Source organism: Parasteatoda tepidariorum, chromosome 2 (genome assembly GCF_982258835.1).
Source record: "Parasteatoda tepidariorum strain Cologne lab strain chromosome 2, Ptep-v5.0, whole genome shotgun sequence".
Classification (NCBI taxonomy): domain Eukaryota; kingdom Metazoa; phylum Arthropoda; class Arachnida; order Araneae; family Theridiidae; genus Parasteatoda; species Parasteatoda tepidariorum.
The window spans coordinates 7,509,477-7,534,720 of record NC_141756.1 but is presented as its reverse complement, the minus strand read 5'-3'; the positions used below and the strand labels follow the sequence as shown (position 1 = coordinate 7,534,720).

The window sequence follows — 25,244 nt, the reverse complement described above, 5'->3', positions numbered from 1 at the left end:
TCATTTAATTTCATATTCAAGGACATATTTTTCAAAGAATTGACAAAAAACCTAAATTTAATGTTTTAGAGAAATTTAACAAGTGATAATGACTTATAATAGTAAATAAAATGACTTATATTAGTTAATAAAAACCCGTTCAAGATTTTTGGGTCACAGATAAATCTGTTCGACGTTGAATATTTATACTGGTACCTCAAACTAAAATAATGTGTTAATTTGCTGCAATCTTAATAAAACGTTACGATGGAAATATTTCCATTCAAATGAAATCATGAAAATTAATCATTTTTAAGATTTCCTATTTGCGATAATAATATACACTGCATAATGACTACTACGAATTCGTTCAAAGCTTTTCAATATTTCTGACAAGACCAGTGATAAAAAGTACAGTTTTAAAAGGATTTTTTCCCTAAAAGACTATAAGGGAGATGAAGCTTTCTAAAAAAAGAATCTTAAGAGCTCTTTGCAATTATTATGAATTCCCCCCCCCAAAAAAAAATCATTTATTAAGCATAATTTTGTCCAGCAATAAATAACTAGCCTCATAATAAGCAGTTAAAGTTAACAATTCATTAACTTGATGTTTAAATTTAATTTTATTAATAAAATACGCAAACAGAACCTAATTTTAACCTAATAAGTACATTCGAGACAGTAATTTTCGTAATAATTTAATGTTAGACCACATAATTATCAATTTATATTTAAGAATTAAACTGAATTATATCCAACCATTCAAAAAATTTTATTATAGTCATACTTCCTTATTTCAAAATAATTTTAATATTTATTTTGTAGAAACCATTTAGTGGGTTTTGGTATTTTTTATAAAGTTTTTCTGCAAATAAGTATTAAAATTCAACTGAGATGAAGGGAATATTAATGATGTAAACGAATCACTCAAACGCTTGAAAGGTCCTGTCCTACGAATGGTATTAAAATAAAATAAAATTCTACTTCAAATAGTTATTTCGAATTAAAAATAACCTGAAATGTAAAGCATTAAAATAGATGCAAGATTAGTAGTTTTTTTTTTCAAATTTTTTAATTAAAAAGCTAATTATATGATATATTAGTGAATAAAACTAAAGTACAATTAGAAACAGATAATTTATTTTTAAAGGAACAAAAGGAAACACTTAAGAGTGAATACAAAAGTTGGCTATTCTGAGATAAGTTTAGCGAATACTTATTTAGCCAATCTCTTGTCTTAATTTATTTGATTTTATTCCTCACAAACACTCAAAATTGCTAAATTAATTACGAAATATTGTTAAAAGGTCATATTTTAAATAAATATTTACTTAACAAATGCAATTTTAAATTAAAATCCTTATACTTGATATATAATTGGAGCTGAACAATTTAAGTAACCTGGAAAAATAATTAACTTATTTATTTTTAAAGAAACAGACAAAAACAAACATTTAGAAGCGAATTCTAACAACTCAAGGTCGTTTATATACTGCATATATAAGTAAATAAATGTAATTCATTATAAATAAATGAGTATTTACCTCATAGAAGCGAGTTCCACTTCTAGGCTGCCAGTTATATCTTCTGCAATTAATTACCCATTTCTTCTCTCTTTCGAGATTTGATGGAAATCCTTACGTTAGAAATCCTTTGTTTTTGTGAAACTGTTTGCCCAATTCATCACTGTGCAGTTATTTTAAGTGTCGAAATGTGCTTCAAGCTCTCACGTTAATGTTAACTCCGCGTACCTAGCAAGCTGTTTGCTCCATAATGGCGGTCAGTTCAGCTCCCGCTGAAGTACAAGTACCCAATTAAAACACATTTTTTTAAAAAAGACTGCCAAATTTTTTTTCCAATCTTCTATAGCTATAGACGTCGTTTTGAATTGAGTAAAATGATTTACAAACGTAACAAATAAATTGTTTTGAGTGTGAAAAAGACTAATTTATTAAGAGGCAGATATAAAAGGTTCCTTTATTAAAAATATAGCTCTTGCAATGCATTTTGCTAAATTGTTTACTAAATTCACCATTATATTATTAACTTAAACATTAAATTGTTTGTTATGTTTTCTTTGAGAAAGACTCTGAATTTTGTTGGTATTTCTGGAAACTGCTGACGAAACAACTGGCAGAAAACAAAATGATACAACCCGATATTACAGGAGAATCCCATAAATTATTTCACTGTTTAAAAATTATAGGTTTTGTAGAGAAAATTCATAAAATAAATTTCTGTACTCTCAATAATCACTGAATACTTCATTCTTTCACTTAGAAAACATGAAATTAGAGAAATTTTACTGGAAAACATTGTAGATGAAATGCATATTTTGTGTAAAACGTTTCGAGATGAATTTTGTGACAGTAGTTTTTGAAGAGAAAACCATTTTATCGTTTTGCAAATTTGACATTTTTAACACATTTAAAAATCTACGAAATATGCCTAGTTTCTTTTAAAAAATGTGATTTTGTAACTAAGGGTGCAATTTATGTAATAAATTGACTTATTAGTTTTTTTTAATTCTCTTATGTTTTTGGAATCGGTGAAGAAAACTGTTTTTGTTTTTTAACATTCAAATCAATTTTTGTTTGTATAAAATATTACAACATATCTTTTTCTATTATGAACTATATTTTTTTCGCATTCCATGAAGAAATTTGATATAAGTGTTACTGAATTTCTTATTTTAAGATTCTTAGTGAAAATTAATTACATTAGTATAAGTAAGGAATTATAAAAAAAATGCTTGTCAATGAATGGTTCATTATTGTATTACAAAACTTGTAAAAAAATTAGAGTTATTTTTAACGGCTGTAACGTTCCAGAAAACAACATGAAGAACAAGTTCAACAGAATAATTGAAGCATTAAAATGATTTGAATTCTTGTCAAACAGGCATTAATATGTTTTTCCACAACTATATAAATGACTCGAAGAAAAGATTTTGAGCATAGATCTTTCATCGGTCTTTAAGACACTACAATATGATTTCCCAGGTAAGAACTTTGCTCATTGTTTAAAAACATATGATCCATTTTATACTTTATTTCTATTTCGTTAACTTTCAAAAGGTTTCAGTATGAACGTTTTATCATTTTTGATTGTTTTTCGATAGTAATTTCTACTTGCAATGCATTTAAATACCATTTCAATTAAATTAAAAAAATTAAATTTAGATATTTACTTTGTATTGTCATTTTCAAAAAAACTTATTTGTCATAAAATTTGTAAACTTTGAACTTTTGCTGAACTTTTATTGTGTGCATGTATTTATTGTGTAAGAAAATTTAAAAATGGCAAAACCACTTCTAGTATAAATGTTTGCATGCTTTAGGTATACGTATATCTACAAATTTTAGATAAAATACATATAAGTGGTTTCAAAATTTTTTTTCTCAAAAATATCAAGGAAGTAATTAGAGAAATTAATGCTCAATTAATATGACATAGACAGGAGAGAAAAATTTCAGGGCATTTATTATGAGATATTTTTTTAAAAGTTGCTCTTCGCTAAGATTCATTTGATGCTAAAAATTTCTTCTATGATAAAAATAGTTAAAAAAAGTATAAGATATAATATTTGGCAAATAGTAACAGATATTTTTGATAAATTTATTCCCTCGCAATATGCCTTTGCAAATAAATATAAATGCAAGATGTATATGTAATATAAGTAGCAAAAGGTAAATATAAGTAATGCTATCTAAATACAAGATGATGTATAATAAATATTGCCCAAAATCATGTACAATACATACTTTATCCAAAATAACACCGCTGTTTACGTACTACGCAAAAAAATTATTTAATATTCCTTAATATAGCATTGCAATTAGGTATAATTTTTCTTTGATTTTTTACAGGTTGTTATCTTATCTGCTATAATTCTTGTTGCTTTTGCACACCCTCCTGTGGTAATATGTACATGTTTTTATCAATATTTCACAGTATTTTGTTGAATAAATAACAAAAGCAATAAATAAATTGTCTTTGGTATTTTGGTAATAATCTACTCATAGTTTATGTTATTTTGAAAGTTGTATCAATTTATTTTTGTTTTTCTTTGCGATTATTTTATCTGAAACTTTAAATTAATTATAAAGATATACCTATGCTTTTAAACTTTGTTTTTTGAATAATATCAATACTCTAGAATAAAAAATATTTAAAATGAAATCTATTTCATTATATTTTTAAAATATGCTTATTATAATATAATGTCGATGACAGAAAATTTGATTGATGTTAGCAGTTATCATTTTACTCGTCAGTGAACAAATTTTTCTCTGACATTTCGTTTTATAAAATAAGTTAAATATAAATTACTATACTGTTTCATATTGTTATTTATATCAAAAAGGGAAGCACAGAGCTAAATGAAAATTAATATAAACTAATTTAAACTAAATTTTACCGATTCCAATGTAAGCTTCATAGAAATAAAAAATGTAAGTGAAACCAACATTTATCAATTGAAACTTTAGTGAGGAATTTTTCTACGTAATTATCTCATTCTCATCAACAAAACAAATCAAGTATCGTCACGAATGTAGTCGAATATTACTAATTAAACAAAATAGAAATTATTAAAAATAACTAAAATTAAGATGAAGTACGGAGTTATACTTCTTAAATTTTAATGAAATCTGATCTTAATAAGAAATAAATTAAGAACACAACATTTTATGAAAATATAAAAAAAGCAAATGATCATTTATTTCAATTGCTTGAAAATTTTAATAAATTGAATGATTCACGAAAGTTTTGCTCAAATCATGATAAATATTTAACCACCTTACCAATTACTTAAAGATTGAATTTAGAAAATTCTTTGCCTGAAATTTCGTTATTGATTGCTTTTTGTTTCGCTAAGTTTATCCAAATCTATCAAGTTTTTAGATAATACTTGGGAGATCAACATACTTTTTAAAATGTTATAAAATGCAATTTTGAAAAATGCAATTTTTTTATGAAGTTTCAATTAATATTAATGGATTTGAGCATTTTAATGATTATAATTGCTTTTAGAATAAATTTTTTTATATGTTCTAAGAATTTTATGACGTGAAAGTTACACTTATGCGTTTTTTCAGATATAATTATTAGTTTTTAAAATCAATTGCATTTTAACTTTATTTATAGGACCATGGTCATCATGCACCAAAGCCTTACAAGTTTGGTTACAGCATCAAAGACAAACATGGTGAACAACACAGAGAAGAATCCGGAACTGGTGGTCATGTGACAGGAAGCTACGGATTTACAGACGATCGTGGTATCCACAGACAGATCAACTACGTAGCTGATCACGGTGGCTTCAGAGCTCAAGTAAAGACCAACGAACCAGGAACTGCCAACCAGAATCCAGCTGCCGTTCACATTCACTCATCAGCCCCTGCTCATGGCCATCTCTATGGAGGATATGCTGGATATGGTCATGTTGCTCAAGGACATGGTTATTCTGGAAATGCTGGATTAGGCTACGGGTATGGTGGTTATGGTGGCCTTGGATACAATGGCCTTGGATATAATGGCCTTGGTTATGGTGCAGGATATGGTGGATATGGATTAGCAAGTGCATTATTAGGGACTCTTCCTTATGCCAGATATGGTTATTAAGTCAACAATTTGTGTAAATAAATAGGAAATAAAATTATTATTACTTTTTTTTGTAAAATGGTTGCTCTTTTATGTTTGAGATCTATCTGACACAGTTTATTGTAAACTCTTTTAGAAGTTAAATAACCTTCATAAAATCTTATAGTAAATTAGAAATGTTATTCATCGGTCTATTAATATCTCATAATATACAAGTATTCCAAGGATAGTTTTTCACATTGCAAAATATCAAAAATTTATGATTTAAATTATCCCTCCTTTTTTAATTTAGAGTTCGAATAAATTTTTGGAAACGAAAATATTTTTTCGAATTTAAATCTTCTACAAAATAATTTTATGATAGGTCTGGCATCTGTTTTGGGTATATATACCTCTCCTTCCAGCCACATGTGTTTTAAAAATTATGATTATGTACATTATCATAACACTGAAACAATTTGAAAAATCACGAACATTTTTTTTCTTTACTCTGAAAGAAAGGTCTAACATCTTTATTTTATTATTTATGCCTCTTTCTTCAGTCACATGTGTTTTAAAAATTATGTTTATGTACATTATCATAACACTGAAGCAATCAAAATGTAGAGAAAACAACGGAAAAATTGCAGAACAATGAAGAAAGGGGAAAAAAGAGAAAAATAATAATAAAAATAACAAAAAACTGGAAAAAAAGACAAAAAAATTTAAAAATTCCGGAAAATGAAAGTCCGGAAATGAAAGTCCCGATTTATTTTAATACATGTTTTTATCTAAGTTACATCTACCTAAAGTTTGAAAATGATAACATACTAAGTATATCTAGTATTTATTATAATTTAGTCTTATATATTAAATAGTTTTTACAGGATTGGGAAATAAAATTGGCTGGCACGATTGAACAAAAAAAAAAAAAAATTAATAATATACTCATCTTGAATCATTCCCTCACTTCAGCGTCATTCCCTCACTTTATACACTAGTGAGGGAATGACGAATTCAATAAAATTTGAAAATAACAGTTAGGCCTAATTAATTTCTGAAGTCAATCACATACAATTATATTCATACAAGAAAGCAGCATATAATTATCCACTTTCTCGATGAAGTTGTATTTTATTTTACTCTATAAAATGACATGAGGGAATGACAAATGTAAAAAATTTTACCTGGTTTGATTCATTCAAATTTATTCCACAGCAAAGCTTCTTTAAGTGGAAGATGGAAACATACTGCAATTTTGTTCTATGATGCCAGTTGTTAACTTCTGAAGTTTTTATTAAAATATTTTTATTCTAAGAAGATTGCAGGTGATAAGAACATTGTTGTGAGGGAATGACGCGAAACACTGGGGACAAAGTTTAAAATAGTGCTGTGTTAATATTTTTATCAGAAATTAAATTTAAAATTGATTTTCTGAATTCTATATTTCAGTATTCTGAAATTAAAATCACGAATTTGTAAAAAAAAAAAATTTTGTTTCAGAAACAATTTTTTTCTTTTTTTAAATCAGCAGTGGGGACAAGTGAGGGAATGACATATTGGTATATTTTAATTACCTAAAATAAATAAAAAATGAAAATTTATAATTTTATTTTTATTCTTTTGTTAGCTTGCATTCTGAAGGACACTTTCCCTGAATTTTTTTTTTTCGTAAGCTGTAAAACAAACATAAAATATACTGGGGACATGAAAATGACTGTTTTTGTGAAAATGACCCATATTTATATATATATAATATTTTTCTGACACTAAGAGATATGACAATTAACCGTTAAAGATTCAAATAAACTGAATTTATAGTAGTTTTTAAAAAATTTATTTTTGGAGAGTGTCAACAGTGGGACAAACAATGCTTGTCTGAAATAGTCAGGGCTTACACTGAAATATTTGAATTTCAAGGGCTTTGGCATCAATTTCAAGGTATGAACCTTTATTTTGAAAAGTTAAGGAACTACATTTTGATGAAATTACGAACTGAAGATTCCTTACTATTTAGTATAATATGAAGAAAAAAAATTTGTTTCAAAAATAAATAAATAAACAGTAGAAATTATATATATTAGCTATCCAGCACATAACAAGAAATATGGATTTTTCTCAATAGAAACTGCATAAATAATAACTGCTTACAAATTTTATTTTTGCAACATATATTTATCATTCATTATTGAATGAATAAATTGAAATTATGTAACTAGTTTTTAATGAGAATGAATACATCTTGCCCCGCTCGTGACATTAAAAAATTTAAATATTTTTAAAACACCGAATTGTAAATCTTCAGGATCAAATTAATGCAAAAATTAAAGGCACTCAGAGTGCCGGCAAACTTTTTACAGTATAATTTTAAAGAACAAAAATTTTGATGCATCGTAATTATTACTGTAATAAATGATGTAAAATCATTGAATCACACTAATTAATTAAATATTAGTGTAAGAATTAGTATGCAAAATTTTACGATAATATGCATTTTACGGATGATATACCCAGGGTGCTAGAGCTTCTTGCTGTAATTTGATTCGGAATTTTTTACTCAGTGAAAAAAGGCCGATTTTTCGGAAGGGTGGTGAAAAGGCCTGTTTATGTTATGGCCATATTTAGCATCTTATTTTCAAAAACTTCAAAATCTAGTGCTCCTTTTTTTCATACTTCATTCTTCCAAAATAGATAAATGCGTTTTTATATGCATATATAATTTGATACAATTGTCTTTTTTCATTTAATTTCATATTCAAGGACATATTTTTCAAAGAATTGACAAAAAACCTAAATTTAATGTTTTAGAGAAATTTAACAAGTGATAATGACTTATAATAGTAAATAAAATGACTTATATTAGTTAATAAAAACCCGTTCAAGATTTTTGGGTCACAGATAAATCTGTTCGACGTTGAATATTTATACTGGTACCTCAAACTAAAATAATGTGTTAATTTGCTGCAATCTTAATAAAACGTTACGATGGAAATATTTCCATTCAAATGAAATCATGAAAATTAATCATTTTTAAGATTTCCTATTTGCGATAATAATATACACTGCATAATGACTACTACGAATTCGTTCAAAGCTTTTCAATATTTCTGACAAGACCAGTGATAAAAAGTACAGTTTTAAAAGGATTTTTTCCCTAAAAGACTATAAGGGAGATGAAGCTTTCTAAAAAAAGAATCTTAAGAGCTCTTTGCAATTATTATGAATTCCCCCCCCCCCAAAAAAAATCATTTATTAAGCATAATTTTGTCCAGCAATAAATAACTAGCCTCATAATAAGCAGTTAAAGTTAACAATTCATTAACTTGATGTTTAAATTTAATTTTATTAATAAAATACGCAAACAGAACCTAATTTTAACCTAATAAGTACATTCGAGACAGTAATTTTCGTAATAATTTAATGTTAGACCACATAATTATCAATTTATATTTAAGAATTAAACTGAATTATATCCAACCATTCAAAAAATTTTATTATAGTCATACTTCCTTATTTCAAAATAATTTTAATATTTATTTTGTAGAAACCATTTAGTGGGTTTTGGTATTTTTTATAAAGTTTTTCTGCAAATAAGTATTAAAATTCAACTGAGATGAAGGGAATATTAATGATGTAAACGAACCACTCAAACGCTTGAAAGGTCCTGTCCTACGAATGGTATTAAAATAAAATAAAATTCTACTTCAAATAGTTATTTCGAATTAAAAATAACCTGAAATGTAAAGCATTAAAATAGATGCAAGATTAGTAGTTTTTTTTTCAAATTTTTTAATTAAAAAGCTAATTATATGATATATTAGTGAATAAAACTAAAGTACAATTAGAAACAGATAATTTATTTTTAAAGGAACAAAAGGAAACACTTAAGAGTGAATACAAAAGTTGGCTATTCTGAGATAAGTTTAGCGAATACTTATTTAGCCAATCTCTTGTCTTAATTTATTTGATTTTATTCCTCACAAACACTCAAAATTGCTAAATTAATTACGAAATATTGTTAAAAGGTCATATTTTAAATAAATATTTACTTAACAAATGCAATTTTAAATTAAAATCCTTATACTTGATATATAATTGGAGCTGAACAATTTAAGTAACCTGGAAAAATAATTAACTTATTTATTTTTAAAGAAACAGACAAAAACAAACATTTAGAAGCGAATTCTAACAACTCAAGGTCGTTTATATACTGCATATATAAGTAAATAAATGTAATTCATTATAAATAAATGAGTATTTACCTCATAGAAGCGAGTTCCACTTCTAGGCTGCCAGTTATATCTTCTGCAATTAATTACCCATTTCTTCTCTCTTTCGAGATTTGATGGAAATCCTTACGTTAGAAATCCTTTGTTTTTGTGAAACTGTTTGCCCAATTCATCACTGTGCAGTTATTTTAAGTGTCGAAATGTGCTTCAAGCTCTCACGTTAATGTTAACTCCGCGTACCTAGCAAGCTGTTTGCTCCATAATGGCGGTCAGTTCAGCTCCCGCTGAAGTACAAGTACCCAATTAAAACACATTTTTTTAAAAAAGACTGCCAAATTTTTTTTCCAATCTTCTATAGCTATAGACGTCGTTTTGAATTGAGTAAAATGATTTACAAACGTAACAAATAAATTGTTTTGAGTGTGAAAAAGACTAATTTATTAAGAGGCAGATATAAAAGGTTCCTTTATTAAAAATATAGCTCTTGCAATGCATTTTGCTAAATTGTTTACTAAATTCACCATTATATTATTAACTTAAACATTAAATTGTTTGTTATGTTTTCTTTTAGAAAGACTCTGAATTTTGTTGGTATTTCTGGAAACTGCTGTCGAAACAACTGGCAGAAAACAAATAGATACAGCCCGATATTACAGGAGAATCCCATAAATTATTTCACTGTTTAAAAATTATAGGTTTTGTAGAGAAAATTCATAAAATAAATTTCTGTACTCTCAATAATCACTGAATACTTCATTCTTTCACTTAGAAAACTTGAAATTAGAGAAATTTTACTGGAAAACATTGTAGATGAAATGCATATTTTGTGTAAAATGTTTCGAGATGAATTTTGTGACAGTAGTTTTTGAAGAGAAAACCATTTCATCGTTTTGCAAATTTGACATTTTTTAACACATTTAAAAATCTACGAAATATGCCTAGTTTCTTTTAAAAAATGTGATTTTGTAACTAAGGGTGCAATTTATGTAATAAATTGACTTATTAGTTTTTTTTAATTCTCTTATGTTTTTGGAATCGGTGAAGAAAACTGTTTTTGTTTTTTAACATTCAAATCAATTTTTGTTTGTATAAAATATTACAACATATCTTTTTCTATTATGAACTATATTTTTTTCGCATTCCATGAAGAAATTTGATATAAGTGTTACTGAATTTCTTATTTTAAGATTCTTAGTGAAAATTAATTACATTAGTATAAGTAAGGAATTATAAAAAAAATGCTTGTCAATGAATGGTTCATTATTGTATTACAAAACTTGTAAAAAAATTAGAGTTATTTTTAACGGCTGTAACGTTCCAGAAAACAACATGAAGAACAAGTTCAACAGAATAATTGAAGCATTAAAATGATTTGAATTCTTGTCAAACAGGCATTAATATGTTTTTCCACAACTATATAAATGACTCGAAGAAAAGATTTTGAGCATAGATCTTTCATCGGTCTTTAAGACACTACAATATGATTTCCCAGGTAAGAACTTTGCTCATTGTTTAAAAACATTTGATCCATTTTATACTTTATTTCTATTTCGTTAACTTTCAAAAGGTTTCAGTATGAACGTTTTATCATTTTTGATTGTTTTTCGATAGTAATTTCTACTTGCAATGCATTTAAATACCATTTCAATTAAATTAAAAAAATTAAATTTAGATATTTACTTTGTATTGTCATTTTCAAAAAAACTTATTTGTCATAAAATTTGTAAACTTTGAACTTTTGCTGAACTTTTATTGTGTGCATGTATTTATTGTGTAAGAAAATTTAAAAATGGCAAAACCACTTCTAGTATAAATGTTTGCATGCTTTAGTTATACGTATATCTACAAATTTTAGATAAAATACATATAAGTGGTTTCAAAAATTTTTTTCTCAAAAATATCAAGGAAGTAATTAGAGAAATTAATGCTCAATTAATATGACATAGACAGGAGAGAAAAATTTCAGGGCATTTATTATGAGATATTTTTTTAAAAGATGCTCTTCGCTAAGATTCATTTGATGCTAAAAATTTCTTCTATGATAAAAATAGTTAAAAAAAGTATAAGATATAATATTTGGCAAATAGTAACAGATATTTTTGATAAATTTATTCCCTCGCAATATGCCTTTGCAAATAAATATAAATGCAAGATGTATATGTAATATAAGTAGCAAAAGGTAAATATAAGTAATGCTATCTAAATACAAGATGATGTATAATAAATATTGCCCAAAATCATGTACAATACATACTTTATCCAAAATAACACCGCTGTTTACGTACTACGCAAAAAAATTATTTAATATTCCTTAATATAGCATTGCAATTAGGTATAATTTTTCTTTGATTTTTTACAGGTTGTTATCTTATCTGCTATAATTCTTGTTGCTTTTGCACACCCTCCTGTGGTAATATGTACATGTTTTTATCAATATTTCACAGTATTTTGTTGAATAAATAACAAAAGCAATAAATAAATTGTCTTTGGTATTTTGGTAATAATCTACTCATAGTTTATGTTATTTTGAAAGTTGTATCAATTTATTTTTGTTTTTCTTTGCGATTATTTTATCTGAAACTTTAAATTAATTATAAAGATATACCTATGCTTTTAAACTTTGTTTTTTGAATAATATCAATACTCTAGAATAAAAAATATTTAAAATGAAATCTATTTCATTATATTTTTAAAATATGCTTATTATAATATAATGTCGATGACAGAAAATTTGATTGATGTTAGCAGTTATCATTTTACTCGTCAGTGAACAAATTTTTCTCTGACATTTCGTTTTATAAAATAAGTTAAATATAAATTACTATACTGTTTCATATTGTTATTTATATCAAAAAGGGAAGCACAGAGCTAAATGAAAATTAATATAAACTAATTGAAACTAAATTTTACCGATTCCAATGTAAGCTTCATAGAAATAAAAAATTTAAGTGAAACCAACATTTATCAATTGAAACTTTAGTGAGGAATTTTTCTACGTAATTATCTCATTCTCATCAACAAAACAAATCAAGTATCGTCACGAATGTAGTCGAATATTACTAATTAAACAAAATAGAAATTATTAAAAATAACTAAATTTAAGATGAAATACGGGGTTATACTTCTTAAATTTTAATGAAATCTGATCTTAATAAGGAATAAATTAAGAACACAACATTTTATGAAAATATAAAAAAAGCAAATGATCATTTATTTCAATTGCTTGAAAATTTTAATAAAATGAATCATTCACGAAAGTTTTGCTCAAATCATGATAAATATTTAACCACCTTACCAATTACTTAAAGATTGAATTTAGAAAATTCTTTGCCTGAAATTTTCGTTATTGATTGCTTTTTGTTTCGCTAAGTTTATCCAAATCTATCAAGTTTTGAGATAATACTTGGGAGATTTACATACTTTTTAAAATGTTATAAAATGCAATTTTTTTATGAAGTTTCAATTAATTTTAATGGATTTGAGCATTTTAATGATTATAATTGCTTTTAGAATAAATTTTTTTATATGTTCTAAGAATTTTATGACGTGAAAGTTACACTTATGCGTTTTGTCAGATATAATTATTAGTTTTTAAAACCAATTGCATTTTAACTTTATTTATAGGACCATGGTCATCATGCACCAAAGCCTTACAAGTTTGGTTACAGCATCAAAGACAAACATGGTGAACAACACAGAGAAGAATCCGGAACTGGTGGTCATGTGACAGGAAGCTACGGATTTACAGACGATCGTGGTATCCACAGACAGGTCAACTACGTAGCTGATCACGGTGGCTTCAGAGCTCAAGTAAAGACCAACGAACCAGGAACTGCCAACCAGAATCCAGCTGCCGTTCACATTCACTCATCAGCCCCTGCTCATGGCCATCTCTATGGAGGATATGCTGGATATGGTCATGTTGCTCAAGGACATGGTTATGCTGGAAATGCAGGATTAGGCTACGAGTAAGGGGGTAATGGTGGCCTTGGATACAATGGCCTTGGATATAATGGCCTTGGTTATGGTGCAGGATATGGTGGATATGGATTAGCAAGTGCATTATTAGGCACTCTTCCTTATGCCAGATATGGTTATTAAGTCAACAATTTGTGTAAATAAATAGGAAATAAAATTATTATTATTTTTTTTTGTTAAATGGTTGCTCTTTTATGTTTGAGATTTATCTGACACAGTTTATTGTAAACTCTTTTAGAAGTTAAATAACCTTCATAAAATCTTAGAGTAAATTAGAAATGTTATTCATCGGTCTATTAATATCTCATAATATACAAGTATTCCAAGGATAGTTTTTCACATTGCAAAATATTAAAAATTTATGATTTAAATTATCCCTCCTTTTTTAATTTAGAGTTCGAATAAAGTTTTGGAAACGAAAATATTTTTTCGAATTTAAATATTCTACAAAATAATTTTATGATAGGTCTGGCATCTTTTTTGGGTATATATACCTCTCCTTCCAGCCACATGTGCTTTAAAAATTATGATTATGTACATTATCATAACACTGAAACAATTTGAAAAATAACGAACATTTTTTTATTTGCTCTGAAAGAAAGGTCTAACATCTTTATTTTATCATTTATGCCTCTTTCTTCAGTCACATGTGTTTTAAAAATTATGTTTATGTACATTATCATAACACTGAAGCAATCAAAATGTAGAGAAAACAAGAGAAAAATTGCAGAACAATGAAGAAAGGGGAAAAAAGAGAAAAAAAATAATAAAAATAACAAAAAACTGGAAAAAAAGACAAAAAAATTTAAAAATTCCGGAAAATGAAAGTCCCGAAATATATATATAAATATATAAATATAATATTTTCCGACACTAAGAGATATGACAATTAACCGTTAAAGATTCAAATAAACTGAATTTATAGTAGTTTTTAACAAATTTATTTTTGGAGAGTGGCAACAGTGGGACAAACAATGCTTGTCTGAAATAGTCAGGGCTTACACTGAAATATTTGAATTTCAAGGGCTTTGGCATCAATTTCAAGGTATGAACCTTTATTTTGAAAAGTTAAGGAACTACATTTTGATGAAATTACGAACTGAAGATTCCTTACTATTTAGTATAATATGAAGAAAAAAAATTTGTTTCAAAAATAAATAAATAAACAGTAGAAATTATATATATTAGCTATCCAGCACATAACAAGAAATATGGATTTTTCTCAATAGAAACTGCATAAATTATAACTGCTTACAAATTTTATTTTTGCAACATATATTTATCATTCATTATTGAATGAATAAATTGAAATTATGTAACTAGTTTTTAATGAGAATGAATACATCTTGCCCCGCTCGTGACATTAAAAAATTTAAATATTTTTAAAACACCGAATTGTAAATCTTCAGGATCAAATTAATGCAAAAATTAAAGGCACTCAGAGTGCCGGCAAACTTTTTACAGTATAATTTTAAAGAACAAAAATTTTGATGCATCGTAATTATTACTGTAATAAATGATGTAAAATCATTGAATCACACTAATTAATTAAATATCAGTGTAAGAATTAGTATGCAAAATTTTACGATAATATGCATTTTACGGATGATATACCCAGGGTGCTAGAGCTTCTTGCTGTAATTTGATTCGGAATTTTTTACTCAGTGAAAAAAGGCCGATTTTTCGGAAGGGTGGTGAAAAGGCCTGTTTATGTTATGGCCATATTTAGCATCTTATTTTCAAAAACTTCAAAATCTAGTGCTCCTTTTTTTCATACTTCATTCTTCCAAAATAGATAAATGCGTTTTTATATGCATATATAATTTGACACAATTGTCTTTTTTCATTTAATTTCATATTCAAGGACATATTTTTCAAAGAATTGACAAAAAACCTAAATTTAATGTTTTAGAGAAATTTAACAAGTGATAATGACTTATAATAGTAAATAAAATGACTTATATTAGTTAATAAAAACCCGTTCAAGATTTTTGGGTCACAGATAAATCTGTTCGACGTTGAATATTTATACTGGTACCTCAAACTAAAATAATGTGTTAATTTGCTGCAATCTTAATAAAACGTTACGATGGAAATATTTCCATTCAAATGAAATCATGAAAATTAATCATTTTTAAGATTTCCTATTTGCGATAATAATATACACTGCATAATGACTACTACGAATTCGTTCAAAGCTTTTCAATATTTCTGACAAGACCAGTGATAAAAAGTACAGTTTTAAAAGGATTTTTTCCCTAAAAGACTATAAGGGAGATGAAGCTTTCTAAAAAAAGAATCTTAAGAGCTCTTTGCAATTATTATGAATTCCCCCCCCCCAAAAAAAATCATTTATTAAGCATAATTTTGTCCAGCAATAAATAACTAGCCTCATAATAAGCAGTTATTGTTAACAATTCATTAACTTGATGTTTAAATTTAATTTTATTAATAAAATACGCAAACAGAACCTAATTTTAACCTAATAAGTACATTCGAGACAGTAATTTTCGTAATAATTTAATGTTAGACCACATAATTATCAATTTATATTTAAGAACTAAACTGAATTATGTCCAACCATTCAAAAAATTTTATTATAGTCATACTTCCTTATTTCAAAATAATTTTAATATTTATTTTGTAGAAACCATTTAGTGGTTTTTGGTATTTTTTATAAAGTTTTTCTGCAAATAAGTATTAAAATTCAACTGAGATGAAGGGAATATTAATGATGTAAACGAACCACTCAAACACTTGAAAGGTCCTGTCCTACGAATGGTAATAAAATAAAATAAAATTCTACTTCAAATAGTTATTTCGAATTAAAAATAACCTAAAATGTAAAGCATTAAAATAGATGCAAGATTAGTAGTTTTTTTTTCAAATTTTTTAATTAAAAAGCTAATTATATGATATATTAGTGAATAAAACTAAAATACAATTAGAAACAGATAAATATTTATTTTTAACGGAACAAAAGGAAACACTTAAGAGTGAATACAAAAGTTGGCTATTCTGAGATAAGTTTAGCGAATACTTATTTAGCCAATCTCTTGTCTTAATTTATTTGATTTTATTCCTCACAAACACTCAAAATTGCTAAATTAATTACGAAATATTGTTTAAAGGTCATATTTTAAATAAATATTTACTTAATGCAATTTTCAATTAAAATCCTTATACTGGATATATAATTGGAGCTGAACAATTCAAGTAACCCGGAAAAGTAATTCACTTATTTATTTTTAAAGAAACAGACAAAAACAAGCATTTAGTTCTAACAACGCAAGGTCGTTTATATACTGCATATATAAGTAAATAAATGTAATTCATTATAAATAAATGAGTATTTACCTCATATAAGCGAGGTCCACTTCCAGGCTGCCAGTTATATCTTCTGCAACTTATTACCCATTTCTTCTCTCTTTCGAGACTGCCAAATTTTTTTTTTCAATCTTCTATAGCTATAGACGTCGTTTTGAAATTGAGTAAAATGATTTACAAACATATCAAATAAATTGTTTTGAGTGTGAAACAGACTAATTTATTAAGAGGCAGATATAAAAGGTTCCCTTATTAAAAATAAAGCTCTTGCAATGCATTTTGTTAAATTGTTTACTAAATTCACCATTATATTATTAACTTAAACATTAAATTGTTTGTTATGTTTTCTTTGGAAAAAAACTCTGAATTTATTGGTATTTCTGGAAACTGTTGAAGGAACAACTGGCAGAAAACAAATAGATACAGCCCGATATTACAGGAGAATCCCATAAATTATTTCACTGTTTAAAAACTATAGGTTTTGTAGAGAAAATTCATAAAATAAATTTCTGTACTCTCAATAATCACTGAATAGTTCATTCTTTCACTTAGAAAACTCGAAATTAGAGAAATTTTACTGGAAAACATTGTAGATGAAATGCATATTTTGTGTAAAATGTTTCGAGATGAATTTTGTGACAGTAGTTTTTGAAGAGAAAACCATTTTATCGTTTTGCAAATTTGACATTTTTTAACACATTTAAAAATCTACGAAATATGCCTAGTTTCTTTTAAAAAATGTGATTTTGTAACTAAGGGTGCAATTTATGTAATAAATTGACTTATTAGTTTTTTTTAATTCTCTTATGTTTTTGGAATCGGTGAAGAAAACTGTTTTTGTTTTTTAACATTCAAATCAATTTTTGTTTGTATAAAATATTACAACATATCTTTTTCTATTATGAACTATATTTTTTTCGCATTCCATGAAGAAATTTGATATAAGTGTTACTGAATTTCTTATTTTAAGATTCTTAGTGAAAATTAATTACATTAGTATAAGTAAGGAATTATAAAAAAAATGCTTGTCAATGAATGGTTCATTATTGTATTACAAAACTTGTAAAGAAATTAGAGTTATTTTTAACGACTGTAACGTTCCAGAAAACAACATGAAGAACAAGTTCAACAGAATAATTGAAGCATTAAAATGATTTGAATTCTTGTCAAACAGGCATTAATATGTTTTTCCACAACTATATAAATGACTCGAAGAAAAGATTTTGAGCATAGATCTTTCATCGGTCTTTTAGACAGTACAATATGATTTCCCAGGTAAGAACTTTGTTCATTGTTTAAAAACATTTGATCCATTTTATACTTTATTTCTATTTCGTTAACTTTCAAAAGGTTTCAGTATGAACTTTTATCATTTTTGACTTGTGTTTCAATAGTAATTTCTACTTGCAATGCATTTAAATACCATTTCAATAAAATTAAATAAGCTTAATTAAGATATTTGCTTTATATTGTCATTTTAAAAAATTCATTTGTCACAGAAATTGTAAACTTTGAAATTTTTCCAAACTTTCATTGTGTGTATGTTAATAAGAAAATTTAAAAATCGTAAAATCACTTCTAGTATGAAATACATATAGGTGTTTTCAAAACTTTTTGTTTTAAAATATTAAGAAAGTATTTAGAAAAATTAATGCTTAATTAATATGAGATAGACAGGAGAGAAAAAGTTCAGAGCATTTAATACGAGGTATTTTTTAAAGAATGTTCTTCGCTAATTGTTATTTGATGCTAAAAATTTCTTCCATGATAAAAATAGTAAAAAAAAAGTATAACATATAATATTCGGAAAATAGTAGCAGTTTTTTTCGATAAATTTATTTACTCTCAGTACGCAATTGTAAATAAATATAAGTGCAAGATGTATAAGTAATATAAGTAGCAAAAAGTAAATATAAGTAGTGTTATCTGAGAAAGTTATCTGTTATCTGAGATTTTATATAAAAAATTTATGTTTAAAAATTCTGTAAAACACATACTTTTTCCAAAATAACACTGTTGTATAGATTGCTCAAAAAAATTATTTAATATTCCTTAATATAGCATTGCATTCGTGGTATAATTTATCTTTGATTTTTTGCAGGTTGTTATCTTGTCTGCTATAACTCTTGTTGCTTTTGCACACCCTCCTGTGGTAATATATAAATGTTTTTATCAATATTTTTCAGTATTTTGTTGAATAAATAATAAAAGCAATAAAAATTTAACCTGGTATTTTGGTAATAATCAACTTATAGTTTATGTAATTTTGGAAGTTGTATCAATTTAGTTTAGTTTTTCTATGCGATTATCTTATCTAAAACTTTAAATTAATTAATACCTATGTATTTAAACTTTGTTTTTTGAATAATATCTAAACACTAGAATTAAAAAACATTTAAAATGCAATCTATTTCATTATAGTTTTAAATTATTTTTATTATAATGTAATGTCAATCACAGAAAATTCGATTGATGTTAACAGTTATCAGTTGAAATTACTCTTCAGTGAACAAATTTAACCCTGCCATTTCAATTTATAAAATAAGTTAAATGTAAATTACTATGTAGTTTAATATTGTTATTTAAATGAAAAGGAAAAACACATTGAACTAAATGAAAATTAATATAAAACTAATTGAAGATAGATTCAGCCAATTCCAATGTAAGCTTCATTAAAAAAAACCCTGAGTGAAACGAATATTTATCAATTGACACTTTAGTGAGGAATTCGTTTCAGTAATTATTTCATTCTCATCAACAAAAGAAATCAAATATCGTCACGAATGTTGTAAAATATTATTAATTAGACAAAATAGAAATTATTGAATATAACTAAAATTAAGATGAAATACTTGGTTATATTTCTTAAAATGTAATGAAATGTGATCTTAATAAAGAATAAATTAAGAACACAGCATTTTATGAAAATATAAACAAAGAAAATTATCATTTATTTTAATTGATTGGAAATGTTGATAAATGGAGTGATTTTTAAAAGTTTTGAAAAAATTAAGAAACACCTTATTACTAAAGGATTGAATTAAGAAAATTCTTTACCTGAGATTTTCGTAATTGATTTCTTTTTGTTTCGCTAATTATATCCAAATCTATCAAGTTCTGATATAATGCATGGGAGATTAACATACTTTTTAAAATGCCATATTATGCAATTTTAAAAAATGTAATTTTTTCATGAAGTTTAAATTAATTTTAATGGATTTGAGCATTTTAATGAATATAATTGCTTTAAGATTAATTTTGTTATATGTTCTAGGAATGTTATGACGTAAAAGCTACACTTATGAGTTTTATCAGATATAATTATTAGTTTTTAAAGCTAATTACATTTTAACTTTATTTATAGGACCATGGTCATCATGCACCAAAGCCTTACAAGTTTGGATATAGCGTCAAAGACAAACATGGTGAACAACACAGAGAAGAATCCGGAACTGGTGGTCATGTGACAGGAAGCTACGGATTTACAGATGACCGTGGTATCCACAGACAGGTCAACTACGTGGCTGACCACGGTGGCTTCAGAGCCCAAGTCAAAACTAACGAACCAGGAACCGCCAACCAGAATCCAGCTGCCGTTCACATTCATTCATCAGCTCCAGCTCATGGCCATCTCTATGGAGGATATGCTAGTTATGGACACGGCCAAGCTGGTCACGCTCATGGTCATTTTGCTCAAGGACATGGTTATGCTGGAAATGCTGGTTTAGGCTACGGGTATGGTGGTTATGGCGGCCTTGGATATAATGGTCTTGGTAATGGTGCAGGATATGGTGGATATGGATTAGCCAGTGCATTGTTAGGCACTCTTCCTTATGCCAGATATGGTTATTAAGTCAACAATTTGTGTAAATAAATAGGAATAAAATTAAAATTTTTATTTGTAAAATGGTTGCTCTTTTATGTTTGGATGTATCTGACAAAGTTTACTATAAACTCTATAAGAAGTTAAATAATCTTCATGAAATATAAGAGTAAATTAAAAATGTTATTCATCGTTCTATTAATATCTAATAATATACAAATATTCTAAGGATACTCTGGCACATTTTTTTCAGTTATTTGAAGATGATAGCAAATTAGTAAAACTTTATGATTTAAATTTTCTATCCTATTTTAATTTAGAGTTTGAATAGATTTTTGTTAACAAAAATATTTTTCCAAATTTAAATCTGTCACAAAATAATTTCAAGGCAGGTCTAGAATATTTTTTGATTATTTATGCCTCTTTTCCAGCCACATGTTTTTTAAAACCATGTTTATGTACATTATCATAACACTAAAACAATTTGAAAAGTAACGAAATTTTTTCCTTTGCTCTAAAAGAAAGGTCTATCATCTTGATTTGGTTATTTGGGCCTCTTTTTCCAGCCACATGTGTTTTAAAAATAATGTTTATATACATTATCATAACACTGAAACAATTTAAAAAATAACGAAAAATAGCGAAAAATGCCGATATTAGGATCAATTTCAAGTGATGAACCATTATTTTGACCAGTTAATGAACGATATTTGGATGAATGTACGAACTGTAGATTTCTTAGTATTTAGTATAAAATTAAAATAAATAAATAGTAGAAATAAATAAATAAATAGTTGAAATTATATATATTAGCTATCCAGCACATAACAAGAAAGATGGTTTCAATAGAAACTGCATTAATAATAACTGTTTTCAAATTTTATTTTTGTAGCATACATTAATCATTCGTTATTGAATGAATATATTGAAATTATATAACTAGTTTTTAAAGAAAATGAAAACATCTTGCCCCGCACGTGACATTAAAAAATTTAAGTATTTTTAAAACACCGAATCGCAAAATTTCAGGATCAAATTAATGTAAAAATTATATATTACAGTATAATTTTACAGAACATAATTTTTGATGCATCGTAATTTTTACTGTAATAAATAATGTAGAATCATTGAATCACACTGATTAATTAAATATTAGTGTAAAAATTACGATGTAAAATTTTACGATAATATAGATTTTACGGATGATGTACCCAGGGTGTTAGAACTTCTTGCTGTAATTTGATCAAGAATTCTTTACTCTGTGAAAAAAGGTCGATTTTTCGAAAGGGTGGTGAAAAGGCCTGTTTATGTTATGGCCATATTTAGCATCATATTTTCAAAAACTTCAAAATCTAGTGCTCCTTTCTTTCATACTTCATTCTTCCAAAATAGATAAATGCGTTTTTATATGCATATATAATTTGACACAATTGTCTTTTTTCATTTAAATTCATATTCAAGGACATATTTTTCAAAGAATTGACAAAAAACCTAAATTTAATGTTTTAGAGAAATTTAACAAGTGATAATGACTTATAATAGTAAATAGAATATTCAGTTAATAAAAACCCGTTCAAGATTTTTGGGTCACAGATAAATCTGTTCGACGTTGAATATTTATACTGGTACCTCAAACTAAAATAATGTGTTAATTTACTGCAATCTTAATAAAACATTACGATGGAAATATTTCCATTCAAATGAAATCATGAAAATTAATCATTTTTAAGATTTCCTATTTGCGATAATAATATACACTGCATAATGACTACTACGAATTCGTTCAAAGCTTTTCAATATTTCTTACAAGACCAGTGATAAAAAGTACAGTTTTAAAGGGATTTTTTTCCAAAAAGACTATAAGGGAGATGAAGCTTTCTAAAAAAAGAATCTTAAGAGCTCTTTGCAATTATTATGAATTCGCCCCCCCCCAAAAAAAACATTTATTAAGCATAATTTTGTCCAGCAATAAATAACTAGCCTCATAATAAGCAGTTAATGTTAATAATTCATTAACTTGATGTTTAAATTTAATTTTATTAATAAAATACGCAAACAGAACCTTATTTTAACCTAATAAGTACATTCGAGACAGTAATTTTCGTAATAATTTAATGTTAGACCACATAATTATCAATTTATATTTAAGAATTACACTGAATTATATCCAACCATTCAAAAATTTTTATTATAGTCATACTTCCTTATTTCAAAATAATTTTAATATTTATTTTGTAGAAACCATTTAGTGGTATTTGGTATTTTTTATAAAGTTTTTCTGCAAATAAGTATTAAAATTCAACTGAGATGAAGGGAATATTAATGATGTAAATGAACCACTCAAACGCTTGAAAGGTCCTGTCCTACGAATGGTATTAAAATAAAATAAAATTCTACTTCAAATAGTTATTTCGAATTAAAAATAACCTAAAATGTAAAGCATTAAAATAGATGTAAGATTAGTAGTTTTTTTTCTTCAAATTTTTTAATTAAAAAGCTAATTATATGATATATTAGTGAATAAAACTAAAATACAATTAGAAACAGATAAATATTTATTTTTAACGGAACAAAAGAAAACACTTAAGAGTGAATACAAAAGTTGGCTATTCTGAGATAAGTTTAGCGAGTACTTATTTAGCCAATCTCTTGTCTTAATTTATTTGATTTCATTCCTCACAAACTCTCAAAATTGCTAAATTAATTACGAAATATTGATAAAAGGTCATATTTTAAATAAATATTTACTTAACAAATGCAATTTTCAATTAAAATCCTTATACTTGATATATAATTGGAGCTGAACAATTCAAGTAACCCGGAAAAATAATTAACTTATTTATTTTTAAAGAAACAGACAAAAACAAACATTTAGAAGGGAATTCTAACAACTCAAGGTTGTTTATATACTGCATATATAAGTAAATAAATGTAATTCATTATAAATAAATGAGTATTTACCTCATATAAGCGAGGTCCACTTCCAGGCTGCCAGTTATATCTTCTGCAATTAATTACCCATTTCTTCTCTCTGTCGAGATTTGATGGAAATCCTTACGTTAGAAATCCTTTGTTTTTGTGAAACTGTTTGCCCAATTCATCACTGTGCAGTTATTTTAAGTATCGAAATGTGCTTCAAGCTCTCACGTTAATGTTAACTCCACGTAACTAGCAAGCTGTTTGCTCCATAATGGCGGTCAGTTCAGCTCCTGCTGAAGTACAAGTACCCAATTAAAACACATTTTTTTAAAAAAGACTGCCAAATTTTTTTTTTCAATCTTCTATAGCTATAGACGTCGTTTTGAAATTGAGTAAAATGATTTGCAAACGTAACAAATAAATTGTTTTGAGTGTGAAACAGACTAATTTATTAAGAGGCAGATATAAAAGGTTCCTTTATTAAAAATATAGCTCTTGCAATGCATTTTGTTAAATTGTTTACTAAATTCACCATTCTATTATTAACTTAAACATTAAATTGTTTGTTATGTTTTCTTTGAAAAAGACTCTGAATTTTGTTGGTATTTCTGGAAACTGCTGACGAAACAACTCGCAGAAAACAAAATGATACAACCCGATATTACAGGAGAATCCCATAAATTATTTCACTGTTTAAAAATTATAGGTTTTGTAGAGAAAATTCATAAAATAAATTTCTGTACTCTCAATAATCACTGAATACTTCATTCTTTCACTTAGAAAACTTGAAATTAGAGTAATTTTACTGGAAAACATTGTAGATGAACTGCATATTTTGTGTAAAATGTTTCGAGATGAATTTTGTGACAGTAGTTTTTGAAGTGAAAACCATTTTATCGTTTTGCAAATTTGACATTTTTTAACACATTTAAAAATGTACGAAATATGCCTAGTTTCTTTTAAAAAATGTGATTTTGTAACTAAGGGTGCAATTTATGTAATAAATTGACTTATTAGTTTTTTTTAATTCTCTTATGTTTTTGGAATCGGTGAAGAAAACTGTTTTTGTTTTTTAACATTCAAATCTATTTTTATTTGTATAAAATATTACAACATATCTTTTTCTACTATGAATTATATTTTTTTCGTATTCCGTGAGGAAAATTGATATAAATTTTACTGAATTTCTTATTTTAAGATTCTTAGTGAAAATTAAATACATTAGTATAAGTAAGTAATTATAAAAAAAATGCTTGTCAATAAATGGTTCATTATTGTATTACAAAACTTGTAAAGAAATTAGAGTTATTTTTAACGACTGTAACGTTCCAGAAAACAACATGAAGATCAAGTTCAACAGAATAATTGAAGCATTAAAATGATTTGAATTCTTGTCAAACAGGCAT

At 26.2% G+C, this 25,244-nt stretch overlaps 3 protein-coding genes and 1 pseudogene across 7 annotated transcripts in view; 3 read left to right on the top strand and 1 right to left on the bottom strand.

Moving 5' to 3' along the window:
• Window positions 1-25,244, bottom strand: part of LOC147814401 (uncharacterized) — a 129,737-nt gene that overhangs the window by 31,418 nt on the left and 73,075 nt on the right. The window contains exons 1-2 of one of the 4 annotated variants that reach the window (XR_015431240.1): window positions 23,881-24,757; window positions 17,127-17,236 (exon numbers count right to left, since the gene is read on the bottom strand). The exons of 1 other annotated variant lie outside the window; for it this stretch is intronic. The gene's annotated coding sequence lies outside the window, so the exon portion shown is untranslated. Of the gene's footprint in view, window positions 1-1,523; window positions 1,767-17,126; window positions 17,237-23,880; window positions 24,758-25,244 lie in introns of those variants that run through there. 2 more of the 4 variants (XR_015431245.1, XR_015431242.1) reach the window with 2 other exon arrangements.
• LOC147814407 (uncharacterized) lies at window positions 2,556-5,627 on the top strand. The gene is made up of 3 exons (XM_087155591.1): window positions 2,556-2,981; window positions 3,849-3,899; window positions 5,128-5,627. Exons 1-3 carry the CDS (start codon window positions 2,970-2,972, stop codon window positions 5,602-5,604), a joined length of 540 nt encoding a protein of 179 aa, XP_087011717.1. The 5' UTR covers window positions 2,556-2,969; the 3' UTR covers window positions 5,605-5,627.
• LOC147814406 (uncharacterized) lies at window positions 9,870-13,928 on the top strand (annotated as a pseudogene). Its single transcript, XR_015430693.1, has 4 exons — window positions 9,870-10,251; window positions 10,363-11,283; window positions 12,151-12,201; window positions 13,416-13,928. The product of XR_015430693.1 is annotated as an uncharacterized LOC147814406 (transcript).
• Window positions 18,215-20,970, top strand: LOC147814405 (uncharacterized). The gene is made up of 3 exons (XM_087155590.1): window positions 18,215-18,371; window positions 19,198-19,248; window positions 20,461-20,970. Exons 1-3 carry the CDS (start codon window positions 18,360-18,362, stop codon window positions 20,947-20,949), a joined length of 552 nt encoding a protein of 183 aa, XP_087011716.1. The 5' UTR covers window positions 18,215-18,359; the 3' UTR covers window positions 20,950-20,970.